Raw genomic sequence first — 15,477 nt, forward strand, 5'->3', positions numbered from 1 at the left:
AGTAGATCACCAGGACAATTGTTAATGCGCATGCTCCTAGAGAAAGTGATCAATTTTTTGTGCATCTTTTGTTGCATGCAAGAAGTTATGAGGATAGCAATGTTCACCTTTAATTTGAATAGGACATATTGTATGAAGGTATTTAATGTAAGCCAACGTTCATATTTGATAAGGTAGGTGAGTTATAATAATGTAAAATTCAGCGTTTATGCCTGTCCGCAGCGCTCCCCTGCGGTGAGGTGGGGACATGACAGGTCCCTGGTTACGACGCCCCCTGCGGCTTGGCGGTGAACAGCGCCCCTCACGGCCCTCTGGTTGCACCGCCCCCTGCGGCTGGGCGGTGAACAGCGCCCCTCACTGCCCTGTGGTTGCAGAGCCCCCTGCGGCTGGGCGGTGAACAGCGCCCCTCACTGCCCTGTGGTTGCAGAGCCCCCTGCGGCTGGGCGGTGAACAGCGCCTATCTGCTCTCTGATGGCGTAGTGAAGGTTTGGTGAAGGGTGAGTGCGCATGTGCCGTCTGTTGGTCTCGTCGAGGCGAAGAGCAGAATGGAGTTTAAGGTCAGTGAGTGGCCGGATTAAACCGATGGCGAGTTTTATTTCTTGGGCATTTCACAACCCAGCGGCATTGCTACTGATTTCTCTAACTTAAACTAACCCATGACTGAAGAAGGGTCCCGACACGAAACGTCACCCACTCCCGAGATGCTGCCTGTCCCGCTGAGTTACTCCAGCATTTTGTATCTTATCTTCGTGACCCTTGTATTCCCTCTCTCTCCGTCCTTCCTCATCCTAATTCTCCAACTAGTTTCGCTGTTCTCTTGATTCATTTTGCTGTTTGTATGCCTCGTTGTCAACTTCCGCATGGACAACTGAACCTTCTACATTTCCTTGACCAGCATCTGCTTTGATCTGTCCTTTTCACACCTCACCCTTCCATATCTCTGTGTCTCCCTCTTCCCTGACTCATTCTGAAGAAGGGCCTGGACACGAAACATCGCCTATTCCTTTTCTCCAGAGATGCTGCCTGGCCTGCTGAAATACTCCAGCTTTTTGTGTCTATCTTTGGTGTAAACCAGCATCTGCAGTTCCTTCCTGCCCATTTTGTCTGCAATGTTGGGCCGTGTGTTATTCGACTTTATTGTGGCAGGATATGGGCGCTGTGGTGTATTTGGAATTAGTATTCGGTTGTTTCCCCTTATTTCAATGAAAGTCATTTCAGAATATTTTACTTCTAAGAGCTTGCAAATGCACTGACATATATCTGACTGATTGTATGCTTCATTCGTAAAAGGAAATAATTAAGAAATTAAGATTATATTTCAGTTTCCATAGAAATAAACAAAGACATCTTGGGGAACAGGTTTAGTGTGAATGAGGAGAGGAGATGAATGAAATTAGGATTTTTTTGTGGACTAGAGGACATAAATTTAAGATGAAGGGGAAAAGATTTAATAGGAATCTGAGGGGTAACTTTTTCACACAAATGGTGGTGGGTATATGGAACAAGCTGCCAGAGGAGGTAGTTGAGGCAGGGACTATCCCAACATTTAAGAAACAGTTAGACAAGTACATGGATAGGACAGGTTAGGAGGGATATGGGCCAAACGCGAGGGTGGGACAAGTTGGCTGGTGTGGGCAAGTTGAAGGGCCGGTAACCACACTATATATCACTCTATGACTATTAAAACACGTCAATAGAACATAGAACAGTACAGCTCAGGAACAGGCCCTTCGGCCCGCAATGTCTGTGCTGATGATGCCAAGATAAACTAATCTGCCTGCATGTGATCCATTTCCCCCCAGTCCCTGTATATTTATGTGCCTGTATAAATTCCTTTAAACGCGCTATCATATCTGCCGCCATCGCCACCCTTGGCAGCATGTACCAGGCGCCCACCACCCTCAGTATAAAAAACTTGCCCTGCACATCTCCTTTAAACTTTGCCCTACTCACCCAAAAGAAGGGTTTTGACCCAAAACATCACCCATTCCTTCTCTCCACACTCCAGTACTGTGTATCTTTCATTACCTTAAAGCCATGCGCTCTAGTTTTTGACGTTTCCATTCTGGGAAAAAGATTCTGACAGTTTACCGTATCGATGCCTCTCAGCATTTTATATACTTTTATCAGGTCGCCCGTTAATCTCCAATGATCCATGAAAAAAAATTTGTCCCTTTGCCCCTCAGAAGGTTCCTATCAAACCTTTCCCTTGGGGAAACTAGTGAAACTGAAAGCTGATAAATCCTTATGACCAGCTAATTTGCAAGTCATTTTTGAAAGAGTGGCTCTATAGGTTGTGGATATGCTGGTTGTTTTTGACCACATTTCCATAAATTCTAAAATGGTTTCCACGGACTAGAAATTAACAAATTTTATTTATGAAAGATATGAGAAAATGGGAAACTACGTCTCAATTAAATGGATACCAAATGTCAATGCAAATGCTGGGATTTATTATTCAGGAAATGCCAAAATAAGGCATTTAAAATGTACTAGACCAAGTGGGGGGGGAGGGAGGGGGGAGAGGGGTGGGAGGGGTGGGGGGGTGGAGGAGAGAAAGGGAGGAGAGGGGGGGGTGAGGGGGAGAGGGGGGAGAGAGAGTGGGGGAGGCTCGGGCCGAGCCACGGTGAAGAGAGAGAGTGGGAGGAGGGAGAGAGGGGAGGGGGAGTGACCCGAGCCAAGGCGCGAGCAGGCGAGCGTGTGTCGACCAAAGGAGCGCCGGTTGGGCTGAAGCAGTCTTCGGCTAAGATCTTTTGTCGGTGGGAGGGGGTGGGGGAGGGGGTGCGTGGTGATGTCATAAGCCCATAAGCCAAAGACATTTCAGATTCGTGAACATAGAAACATAGAAAATAGGTGCAGGAGTAGGCCATTCGGCCCGTCGAGCCTGCACCGCCATTCAATATGATCATGACTGATCATCCAACTCATCCAACTCAGTGTCCTGTACCTGCCTTCTCTCCATACCCCCTGATCCCCTTAGCCACAAGGGCCACATCTAACTCCCTCTTAAATATAGCCAATGAACTGGCCTCAGCTACCTTCTGTGGCAGAGAATTCCACAGATTCACCATTCTCTGTGTGAAAAATGTTTTTCTTATCTCGGTCCTAAAAGATTTCCCCTTTATCCTTAAACTGTGACCCCTTGTTCTGGACTTCCCCAACATCGGGAATAATCTTCCTGCATCGAGCCTGTCCAACCCCTTAAGAATTTTGTAAATTTTTATAAGATCCCCCCTCAATCTTCTAAATTCTAACGATATTTTTATTAATAACTGAACTCAAGTACAATAGGTGGAACAAAGGGAAAGATACAGCGCGCAGAATAAAGTTCTCAGCAGTACAGGTGCTACACAAAATTTACGATGCTTCGACTTGCGATAGTCCTACTTTATGATCGGCAACGGCAGCGAGCCGCACATCACTTCCGGTCATGTGATCGTAATGTATTAAATGCGTTTTCGACTTGCGATATTTTTGGTTTACGATGGGTTTATCGGAACGTAACCCCAGCATAGGTCGAAGAGCGGATGTATAGCACAACAGTTCCATGGAAAAGAGATTTAAAAGAGTACGGTAGACACAATATGCTGGAGTAACTCAGCGGAACAGGCAGCATCTCTGGATAGAAGGAATGGGTGACGTTTCGGTTCAAGACCCTTCTTCAGAGTAGGTCCTTCTTTAGGACCAGTATGTAAAGAGTCGTCTTGCACCATCTAGAATCCTGAAGACGTACATGTTGGTAGCTTAATTAGCCACCGTAAATTGTGCATAGTTGAGTAGTAGAATCTGGATAGAGTTGATGGGAATGTGGGTAGATTGGGAAAGGGGGAGATGCAGCGAGACCTGGGTGTCATGGTACACCAGTCATTGAAGGTAGGCATGCAGGTGCAGCAGGCAGTAAAAAAAGCGAATGGCATGTTGGCTTTCATAGCAAGAGGATTTGAGTATAGGAGCAGGGAGGTTCTACTGCAGTTGTACAGGGTCTTGGTGAGACCACACCTGGAGTATTGCGTGCAGTTTTGGTCTCCAAATCTGAGGAAGGACATTATTGCCATAGAGGGAGTGCAGAGAAGGTTCACCAGACTGATTACTGGGATGTCAGGACTGTCTTATGAAGAAAGACTGGATAGACTTGGTTTATACTCTCTAGAATTTAGGAGATTGAGAGGGGATCTTATAGAAACTTACAAAATTCTTAAGGGGTTGGACAGGCTAGATGCAGGAAAATTGTTCCCGATGTTGGGGAAGTCCAGGACAAGGGGTCACAGCTTAAGGATATGGGGGAAATCCTTTAAAACCGAGATGAGGAGAACTTTTTTCACACAGAGAGTGGTGAATCTCTGGAACTCTCTGCCACAGAGGGTAGTTGAGGCCAGTTCATTGGCTATATTTAAGAGGGAGTTAGATGTGGCCCTTGTGGCCAAGGGGATCAGGGGGTATGGAGAGAAGGCAGGTACGGGATACTGAGTTGGATGATCAGCCATGATCATATTAAATGGCGGTGCAGGCTCGAAGGGCCGAATGGCCTACTCCTGGACCTAATTTCTATGTTTCTATGTTTCTATGTAATAAAATGAAACCAATGTAAGATTCATGTAAACGGGTAGATCTGATGGGCTGAGGACCTATGCCTTATGATCTAAGAAGAAGGAGCTAGTGCAAGGGAAAAAAGCTAGTTATTGTCTTCAGGCAGCATGGTGGAGTACATGTCAAGATTCAAGATTCAATTTAATTGTCATTTGGACCCCTTGAGGTCCAAACGAAATGCTGTTTCTGCAGCCATACATTACAAACAAATAGACCCAAGACACAACATAATTTACATAAACATCCATCACATCGCTGTGATGGAAGGCCAAAAAAACTTATCTCTCCACTGCACCCTCCCTCCCCGATGTCAGAGTCAAAGTCAAAGCCCCCGGCTGGCGATGGCGATTGTCCCGCAGCCATTAAAGCCACGCCGGGTGGTGCAAGGTCGCACACTGGGTTCTTGATGTTAGAGCCCCCGGTGTGCGCTCGCAGAGTCCCGCGGCCATTCCAAGCCGCGCGGGGCGGTGCTGTAAGGCCCCGCTCCAGGAGCTCTTCGACCCCGCAACTCGGGCGGGAGAAGTCGCCGTTGCGAGAGCCCTGAAAAGCGGTCTCCCTCCAGGGACCCGCGGGCTCCCGGTGCCGCCGTCCACCAGACCCGCAGTTGCAGCCTCCGAATCTCCGGAGGTCGGGCCGCAGCAGCAGCAGCGCTCCAACACCGCTCCACCCGCTCTGGGCTCGTCCAGCTCCGCGACGGTGACGGTGAGTCGTCGGCACCAGAGTCCCCGGTCTTCTCCTGTTGGAGGCCGCTCTTCGTTGCAGCCCCAACGACAACGGAGACCCGACAAGAAAAGGTCGGGTCTCCCGTGCAGGGAGAGATTAAAGGTTACCCCCCCCTCCCTCCCAACCCCACCCCCCCCCCCCACACACACACCCCAACAAAAAATAACAAAAACTACATAGAAACATAGACAAAAAATAATAAAAACGCGGACGGGCTGCAGAGGCCGCTGCTGACAAGAGTCGCGCCGCCTACCGAACCGATGTCCCAATCAGCATCAATGATGTGGAAGTAGAAATGGTTGAGAGCTACAAGCTCTTCTGTGTTAATATTACCCATGATCTGTCTTGGACAAAGCACACTGATTCGGATGCCAAGAAGTCACACCAACACCTCTACTTCCTGAGGAGACAGCAAATTTAGCATAAATAGACAATCGACAATAGGTGCAGTAGGCCATTCGGCCCTTCGAGCCAGCACCGCCTATCAATGTGATCATGGCTGATCATCCCCAATCAGTACCCCGTTCCTGCCTTCTCCCCATATCCCCTGACTCCACTATTTTTAAGAGCCCTATCCAGCTCTCTCTTGAATGCATCTAGAGAACCGGCCTCCACCGCCCTGTGAGGCAGAGAATTCCACAGACTCACCACCCTCTGTGAGAAAAAGTGTTTCCTCGTCTCTGTTCTAGATGGCTTATTCCTTATTCTTAAACTGTGGCCCCTGGTTCTGGACTCCCCCAACATCGGGAACATGTTTCCTGCCTCTAGCGTGTCCAAGCCCTTGGCAATCTTAGCCAAGGGCTTGGACACAAAGATAGCCACAAAATGCTGGGGTAACTCAGTGGGTCAGGTGGCATCTCTGGAAATAATTGACAGGTGACGTTTCGGGTCGGGACCCTTATTTGGGAAATGTCTTTAGGAAATTATGCATGTCTCCAGTGACTCTTCCAAACTTCTACAGAAGGACCATAGAAAGTATACTGTCGAGTTGCAAAGAGCTTGGTTTGGGAACAGGTTTACCCAATCTAAAGTAAAATCATAAAGTATTCTGGTTTTCTCTATCTATTGTACTTTGGTTTGGCATGATTGTATTTATGACCTGATCTGATTAGATAGTATACAAAACTAAGCATTTCACTGTACCATGGTTCACATGACAATACTAAACTAATACTTATTATGGCAGAACAGGTTCGAAGGGCCCAATGGTGCATATCGTCTCTCTGTTTCCTATGTTGTTGTTTTTAAGATCGGTTGCATCAAACAATTACATATGGTTTTTGATAATGCTTTCCAGATGGAAATCTTTCCTGTTTGACATGATGATCTTGTGGAAGCAAAATTATTAATTTACGAGTTTAAATTTCCATGTAACTTGACCACAGAATATAGTGTGACGTTTTATTATGAAGGGAGCACACTTCTTTCTATCAGCTGTCTTCTTTCAGATCTGACATTAAGCCAGTTGGGTGTAAATGATTTGTTGACACAATTTCAAATATCATTACGAGAATTAACTGCAATGTATTGGCAAATATTTATCTCACAAACTCTCAAATACATTATTGTGTCATTATCACTTATTAGTCTTCCTAACAGCTTGCAGTGCGAAAATTGACTCCAAGAAAACTGAGAAAAACTGCCAGGTCATAAAAGGTGCGGTGTAAATGTAAGTCTGTTTGAAATTTATAATTGAAATTACAATAGCTTGCCCAGTCACCCAGTAGTGCCCTCAATTTTGTTGAGATCAAAATTTCACAATTTGAATAAAAGGATATTTTCTGCTATATTTGCTAATGGTTAGTCTTTGGAATGGCTGATATTCCTATAACTAGATCTTTGGAATTGATTTTCCAAGCATCAGTTAAAAGTAATGGGAGTCTGTTTGGGAATTGTGATTTGAGCTATATTGTTAGGTTTTAATGGACAGTATGCTTGTGTATCTTTCAGTAACCGCTTATATCGAGGCATTCATTTGTTGCTTTTGTTTATTTTAAATATAAAAACCATAGAAGTTAAAAACATGGATTAATCAATGATAAATCAAATACCGTTTCTATTTATACAACTTGATAAGTAAAATACATATTGCAACAAGAGAGAAATTAAAAAAAAAATCATTTATATAACACCTTTCGCTAATACTTTCTCCATTGAACTTTATACCATATACATTTTTCTGAAGCTTAGTCACTAATGTAATATAGAAAACAATAATGAGATGGCCAGGTAATCTGTTTTGGTCGTGTTGGTTGAGGGATAAATCTTGGCCAAGCAATGGGAAGATTTACCTTGATGCTCTTCAAAACAATGCATTGAAACCTTTTTTTTATCAGAGTGGGCAGAAGGGACCTTGTTTCAGTGCTTAAGGCGAGATAGCAAAAAGTGGTGAGCACTGCCCAATCCATCGCAGGTACTGAACTCCCACCATCGAAGGGATCTGTAGAAGTCACTGCCTTGAAACGGCAGCCAGTGACCCACACCACCTTGGCCACATTCTCATTTCATGCCTGCCATCGGGAAGAAGGTATGGGAGGCTGTATACTGTAACTTCTGGGTTCAGGAGCAGCTTCTTCCCAACTTAAGGATAAAGGGGAAATCCTTTAAAACCGAGATGAGAAGAACTTTTTTCACACAGAGAGTGGTGAATCTCTGGAATTCTCTGCGACAGAGGGTAGTTGAGGCCAGTTCATTGGCTATATTTAAGAGGGAGTTAGATGTGGCCCTTGTGGCTAAGGGGATCAGGGGGTATGGAGAGAAGGCAGGTACGGGATACTGAGTTGGATGATCAGCCATGATCATATTGAATGGCGGTGCAGGCTCGAAGGGCCGAATGGCCTACTCCTGCACCTAATTTCTATGTTTCTATGTTTAACATTCATCAGGCTATTAAACACTCCAACCTCAAGTAAGCTCTGAACTACATAGACATGGGGGACATTGTTTTTGTCTTTGCACTATAATTTTGTTAATATATATACTGAACTTTTTATTTGTTCATTATGGTGTTTACCGAGTACTATATTTACGTATCTATTGTGCTGCTGAAAGTAGGAATTTTATTGTTCCATTTCGGGACATATGACAATAAAACACTATTGACTCGACACTCTTGACCCTTGAAGTGTACACTTGGAATATGTGTAATGTTTCCATGAGTAACTAGTTTATTATTTTAGGGGCATTGGGAGAAGATAGCACTAATCTGCTAATTTTAACATGACGATCAAGCTTTGCAACATCTAAAGTGCTGTGTAAACATGGCCATAATTTTATTTGTCTTGAAAAACAAAATTCACAGTTCATATAACCATATAAACCATATAACAATTACAGCACGGAAACAAGCCATCTCGACCCTTCTAGTCCGTGCCGAACACGTATTCTCCCCTAGTCCCATACACCTGCGTTCAGACCAGAACCCTCCATACCTTTCCCGTCCATATAACTATCCAATTTATTTTTAAATGATAAAAACGAACCTGCCTCCACCACCTTCACTGGAAGCTCATTCCACACAGCCACCACTCTCTGAGTAAAGAAGTTCCCCCTCATGTTACCCCTAAATTTCTGTCCCTTTATTCTCAAGTCATGTCCTCTTGTTTGAATCTTCCCTACTCTCAGTGTGAAAAGCTTATCCACGTCAACTCTGTCTATCCCTCTCATCATTTTAAAGACCTCTATCAAGTCTCCCCTTAACCTTCTGCGCTCCAAAGAATAAAGCCCTAACTGGTTCAACCTTTCTCTGTAACTTAGTTGCTGAAACCCAGGCAACATTCTAGTAAATCTCCTCTGTACTCTCTCTATAAGTTCCTTAAGAAATTATATAGATTATCAGTTTCCTATGAATGATAATCTGTGTTAATTACTAGAACTTGCACTGTCCATATTAGCCATATGTTTATTTCCTTTGCACAATTGTACTTATATTTTTGATTCGGTCCAGTCAATTTAGCGCTGCTTCTCAAAACCATTGTAATATTGTGTTCTAATTTTATGAAATGCTGTTCTAATTTAAAAAAAAATTGAAATCTCCCAAAATTATATACTGGCAAATGTTATTAATTGTGAGATAATCATTTCAGCCATGAACCTGTCCGTAACTCAGATTCATGGATTAAATGATGAGAGTAGCCAACTGTTTAATGGCGAGTGAGTTACCACTTTGTCATAATTTCTAAATAAGTGCAATATTAATACTCCAATAGTATTTTATGATTTGTTAATGGAAACATTTGTGGCACTATTGATACTTGGCTCTTTGTAAGTTCATAAGTTATAGGAGAAGACTTAGGCCATTTGGCCCATCAAGTCTACTCCGCCATTCAATTATAGCTGATCTATCCTCTCTCAAACCCATTCTCCTGCCTTCTCCCCAGAACCCCTGACACCCGTACTAATCAACAATCTGTCAATCTCAGTTTTAAAAATATCCATTGACTTGGCCTCCACAGCCATCTGTGCCAATGAATATTCCACAGCGCTTATGTATTTATAAATCTGTGTTTTTGTAATTGCAGGTTTTGAATTGATCTTGGACATACACACCAATACCTGACAAAACCGTATGTGGTGATTGAAGTAACGTTATATGTGCTTGAAGACTTACATTGTGTTGCAGGGACCTGCAGTACAACAGCAGCAACTATTGTAAATGTTGAAAATCTTAATCTTCTCCAATGAAGCATCCGGGTTTAACAGTAACTTTGCTATTTCATGGCTGCACGCTTGTTTGTGGATTGTACAACAGTGCAAATGACAGTTCTGTAAATGTGCAAAGGGGTGTGCCACATGCAGGATCTAATTTCTTTTCGAAACTACTAGCACATCGTGACCTCATAGTGAAAGAAGGAACAAGTGTGTTGATTGAATGCAATGTGAACAGTAGCCAGATTTACAACATCCTGTGGTACAACTCAAAGGGGAGTCTCCTCAAGGACAGCAGCACGACAGGTAATGTGAAGTTTAGATCACTCAATTATAATTTATTGTCTACCCTTTCAGAGCAAATATACTAGAAATAGTTTATCAATTGAAGATGAACACATTGAATTATTTGAAAATTTGATGTTTCAATTTAAAAGCAAAACGTAATTTTATCATATAGTGAGTGAAGTGTCAGTTTTAGTGAAGGCTATGTTTTCCATGATAAACAACCACTATCAAAGTTGGTATTTGCAAGTCATTTACAGTGGTCTGGAATCAACATGTACTATGTGAAATGCTGTCAATTTTCAAAGCAGATTTTGTGGGTGGGGAAGAGCGAGGTGCAAGATAAAACACATTACGTGGAGATTGGCAAAGGTAGATTAAATGAAAAGGACCATGAGCATTGACCACCAATGAGAGTTTTTCAGGAGATGGGGTGAGAAGGTACATAAGCGTAATAATGGGAAACAATGAGAGAGCAGTTTATCTGGTTGGAAAATTCGGTATTCATTCTCGAAGGTTGTAAAGTACCTGGACTGAAGACGCGTGGTTCTTCCAGTTTATGTTCAGGGCCCTCATTCTGGCAGTGAAGTAAAAAGTTAAAAGCATGCCTGCATTCGGAGTTGAAAAATGACTTAATATGGATGGGACGCATGTTAAGCAGCTGAGCAGTGGAAATAGTGGAGGTTTCGTCTGCCAATCCAACTAGGATTTGAGAAAGTTGCCAGAGGATTGGTTAATGTCAGATGATAAGCAGCAGTTCCAAAAAAGAGGGCAGTGAAATGCAGCAGCAGCAGCAGACTAATCATGAGGGGCTTGGAGCTGAGCAGCAGGGAACGCAGAGGAAATTTAATAGAATGTTAGACGAAGTCAGATAAGTCAATTATGTGAATAATTTGAGAAACTGGAATTGCTCTTAGAGCAGCGGAGGCTTAAGCAAGACTTGATGGATTATTTGAAATGAATGGCTTTGATAGAATACTAAAGACCACATTTTTGAGGTAAGGTGTCAATAACCAGGCGAGACAAGTTGGCGAAACAATGAGAGGCAACAATGTGGGAATATAGATTTTCAGGTTGCAAATTGCATGTCAGATTGCATTGCCCGAAAGGATTGTCAAAGTAGAGTTAGCAAATGAAAAAAGGAATTCGATAAATATGTAAAGCAGAAAACAATGTAGGCTCAAGCAACTGCAAGAAAAATATTTTAGTTTAGTTTAGAGATACAGCATGTAAACATGCCCTTCAGCCCACCGAGCCCGTGCCGACCAACGATCACCCATACACTAGTTCTATCCCACCCATAAGGTACAATTTACATAAACCTATTAACCTGCAAACCTGCACGTCTTTGGAATGTGGGAGGAAACCCTCCTGGTCATGGGGAGAACGTACAAACTCCGTACAGACAGCACCCATAGTCAGGATCGAATCCAGGTCTCTAACGCTGTAAGGCAGCAACTCTACCACTGCGCCACTGTGTTGCCCTAAATGTAGGAGTATTTGTTGACGTGAAAAAGAGTGAGCAAGTCAGTGCATTTAATTAGGTTGCCCTTTCAAGGGGCATATTGGAAAGAATACCTCAATGTTACAGCATGATTCCTAAGCACTGTGAAAAAAGATAATGTATAAATGTATGTGTCACGTGCACCTATTGAAGACCAATTTCCATTTCTTAATTCAACAGATGGAAAATGGCTAATTCTAGACAGTGGAGACCTGAACATCACCAGCGTTACGTTTGCCGATCGAGGCCGTTACACATGCATCGCAATACATCCTCACGGCACTTTAAACTACACAATCACGTTGCGTGTTATCTTCACCACGGGCGATATGGGCATTTATTATATGATAATTTGCCTCATTGCTTTTTCGATCATTATGATATTGAACATTACTCGCCTCTGCATGATGAGCAGCCACCTCAGGAAAACCGAAAAAGCAATCAACGACTTCTTCAAAATGGAAGGAGCGGAAAAATTACAGAAAGCATTTGAAATTGCAAAACGCATTCCCATCATCACATCAGCGAAGACACTCGAGCTAGCTAAAGTGACTCAGTTTAAGACCATGGAGTTTGCCAGATATGTAGAAGAACTTGCTCGGAGCATTCCTCTGCCACCTCTTATTCTGAATTGCAGAGCCTTTGTGGAAGAAATCATCGAGGCTGTGAGGATGGATGAAGCAGAGCCTGCAACAGATGAAGAAAACAAAGAGGGTCAAGCAGAGGGGTGCAGTGATGAGGTCTATACTATCGATTCTGAAATGAAACGCAGCTGTTCACCTGCGGGGGAATCCGATGACTCATTCATGCACGAGGAATGTCAAGAGATTGCTGTTCAAGTCTCCGTACACTCTCAATCAGAGAAACAGAGCATTGACAATTTATCTCAAGGAAGCAGCCAATTTGAGCAATGTGAGGAGTTTTTGCCCAAGACGAAGACAAACAAACCCGATGGTGTTCTGTGTGAAAGTCACATATAAATTGCACAACTTTTCTTTGTTATGGATTCATTTTTAAGAGAAAAACAAAATAGCAGCAAAACATTTTTTTAAATCGTTGGCAATATTCAATTCGTTTTTAACGTGTATAGTTTTCAGTATAACGGTCCTCATATACTTGTAGCTTGTGGCCACGTGCAGTCATTGAAAAGTCCTCTGTCACATCTATCCACCAAATGGATGGTGTCAGTATAAATGGGGGGTTTTTTCTCTACATTCATATGCGTCTGTTGTTTGATAATCATACTCTATTTAATGGGCGTTAGGTGACTTTGTTACACTTATAGAAAGAGTAGAGTGGCAAGTTGACAAGATGATGTGCAATCTTGGAAATTCTGGCGTGTCGTTTGTAGTGATCAAAATCTACAACATGCCGGAAGTTTCGAATTGTTAGGGGAAAATGAATTTAAGATAACCTTAAGTTCAAATGCCAGAGCCCACCAAAAAATTCTTAATTGCACACTTGGGAAAAAGTTATATCTATGACTGGTCTATGATCAGTCATGATCACAATGAATGGCGGTGCTGGCTCGAAGGGCCGAATGGCCTCCTCCTGCACCTATTTTCTAAGTTTCTATTTTCTATGATTGTTGAAAAGTCGCATGGAATTGTTGTAGTTTTGCTGCTCATAATTCCAAATGTTTTGATCCAACAAAAAGGATTGAGCTAATATAATTATTCCCTTATCATCCAGAAATGCATGTATTAAGATTAAGACTATTTCATTATGCATCAATATTCAAGGATTTTTCATATTGACTGATAGAATCCATGAATCTAGCTGCATGTTTAAATGCTTAATCATTTCTATTATCTCTTAATCAAGGAAGAATTTTCAAACACTTTTATTGTCTCTTCGATCTACTGATTGTAGCATATTTTTGTAGCAACTATAATCGAAATGTCTTCTAGATATGTTTGCTCAACTATAAGAGTAATTTTATTACAAGTTTGTATTAGATGCATTAATGGAATGTCATGTAGTGTTCTGGTTCAAAAGTGGTGCTTTAAATCGAACTCTCAGAAACTGCATTATATTGACTCATTTATACCTCAACTGTTCATTAAGCTTTTTTTTTCAATACGTCATTTTGACTGATTCAATCAGTTGTGTTTCTACTCTTTCTCGAGATGGTGAGAGATCTCCGGGCGTAAATGATGTTTTGTTGGCACGGAATAGAATGAGCAAATATAGGCAGGCTCACATCTTTTTCCTCTTATTTCACCACAGTTATAATTAGCCATCATTTACAAATGAATATTTGGAAAATTAGCATGGTGGCATTTCTACTTTACCTAATTTCAAAATGTTAAAGCAAATATTTTTTACCTGTGTTGTAGATTGAGATGTAGTTGTGTTGTGATCTGTAATGTGGTTTAGCTTACAAATGAACCATAAGCTATTAGTAAATGGTGCTGTGATTGTTTTACCAGTTATGTTCTGATATTAAAAAACATAAACTGTTTAAATTTACAAAATACAATTGAGATTTGGATTCCTCTGCCATCCTTTCAACAGGTTAATATGATGTTTTTAGCACTTTGTTATATTTATGCAAACAAAACAAATGGTGTTTTCATATGGCATTGCTTTTTTGGTATAACTGTATGGCAAACCAAATTCCTCGTATGTTGCAAAATATACTTGGCTAATAAATTACGATTATGATTATGATTATCCTAGTTTATTTTCCATGCAGTAACATCTGGTGAACACCAGGGGGAAACCCTTGGCCATGGGTCTCATCCAGTTCCATTGATTTTTTGATGCTTGTAGTAGCATTTATAAACTAAGAATAAACTTGAAAAGACTTGCACCAACTTTAACTGGCTCCATCAACGAAGAATTGAGTAAAAGAACCTCAGAAACAATTATGATTTTTCGTGCTGATCCATGTGTTGGTTTTTGAGTTTCTTTATAATGGCAATTAAGCACCCAAAACCTCAGTGGGGTTGACTGGTGAACCAAGGACTTGGTTTCTTACTCAATATCATAGTGTAAAAATCAACAATGTTGCACACAGCTATCCTTATTCTATGCCATGTGCTCCACTGAATCTTCCAGGAGCCTTGTCAAGGAACGTACACCTACAACTACTTAAGACCATAAAACACAAGGAGCAGAATGAGGCCATTTGTCCCATTGATTCTGCTCCACCATTCGATAATAACTGATCTATTTTTCCCTCTCGACCCCCTGCTCCCCACCACCTCTGACGCCCTTACTCATCAAGAATCTGCCAATCTCCGCTTTAAAAATATCCAATGACTTGGCCTCCATCACCGTCTGTACCAATGAATTCCACTGTTTCACCACCAGTAGACTAACTAAATTCCTCCTCATCTCCATTCTACAATGTAAAATTTGACAATTTGAAATGCACAACATTTAGCCCATTGTACTTGGTAGGCTCTGTATTGTGCTTCAGAAAAAATCAAATGGAAATAGCCCAGTGTAGCAACAGCACTCATCTCCCATTTCACATGTTTTATTCTGAGCACCCAGATGGAGCCTCCCTCCAGGGAAGTCAAGATTGCACCTCTGGAAGTATTCAAAGATTAGTACCAAGCATGGATCATGGCTATCGCTACCTGGAAGCTACTCCACAGATCAGTGGGGTCACATCTCATGGTCAGTGTAGGGGGTGCTTTCTACGGGTGGAAGTTATCAAGGGTACAAAAGGAGTTGCTTCCTTATAGCACCTGAGACCCAAGTTTAATCGTGACTACGGG

At 42.2% G+C, this 15,477-nt stretch overlaps 1 protein-coding gene across 7 annotated transcripts; it reads left to right on the forward strand.

Annotated features, from left to right (window-relative positions):
* Positions 1-33: 33 nt before the first annotated feature.
* On the forward strand, positions 34-14,417 carry LOC129701768 (microfibrillar-associated protein 3-like). Of its 7 annotated transcripts, none has more exons than XM_055643188.1 (4): positions 34-173; positions 6,898-6,979; positions 9,831-10,263; positions 11,927-14,417. In XM_055643188.1, the coding sequence occupies exons 3-4, from the start codon at positions 9,990-9,992 to the stop codon at positions 12,724-12,726; spliced, it is 1,074 nt and encodes a 357-aa protein (XP_055499163.1). In that variant the 5' UTR covers positions 34-173; positions 6,898-6,979; positions 9,831-9,989; the 3' UTR covers positions 12,727-14,417. The 7 variants fall into 7 exon arrangements, with proteins under 7 accessions (XP_055499163.1, XP_055499165.1, XP_055499166.1 ...); XM_055643190.1 differs by having other exon boundaries at positions 6,910-6,979; XM_055643186.1 differs by lacking the exon at positions 34-173 and adding an exon at positions 440-557.
* Positions 14,418-15,477: the final 1,060 nt, after the last annotated feature.

This window comes from Leucoraja erinacea, chromosome 11 (genome assembly GCF_028641065.1).
Source record: "Leucoraja erinacea ecotype New England chromosome 11, Leri_hhj_1, whole genome shotgun sequence".
Classification (NCBI taxonomy): domain Eukaryota; kingdom Metazoa; phylum Chordata; class Chondrichthyes; order Rajiformes; family Rajidae; genus Leucoraja; species Leucoraja erinaceus.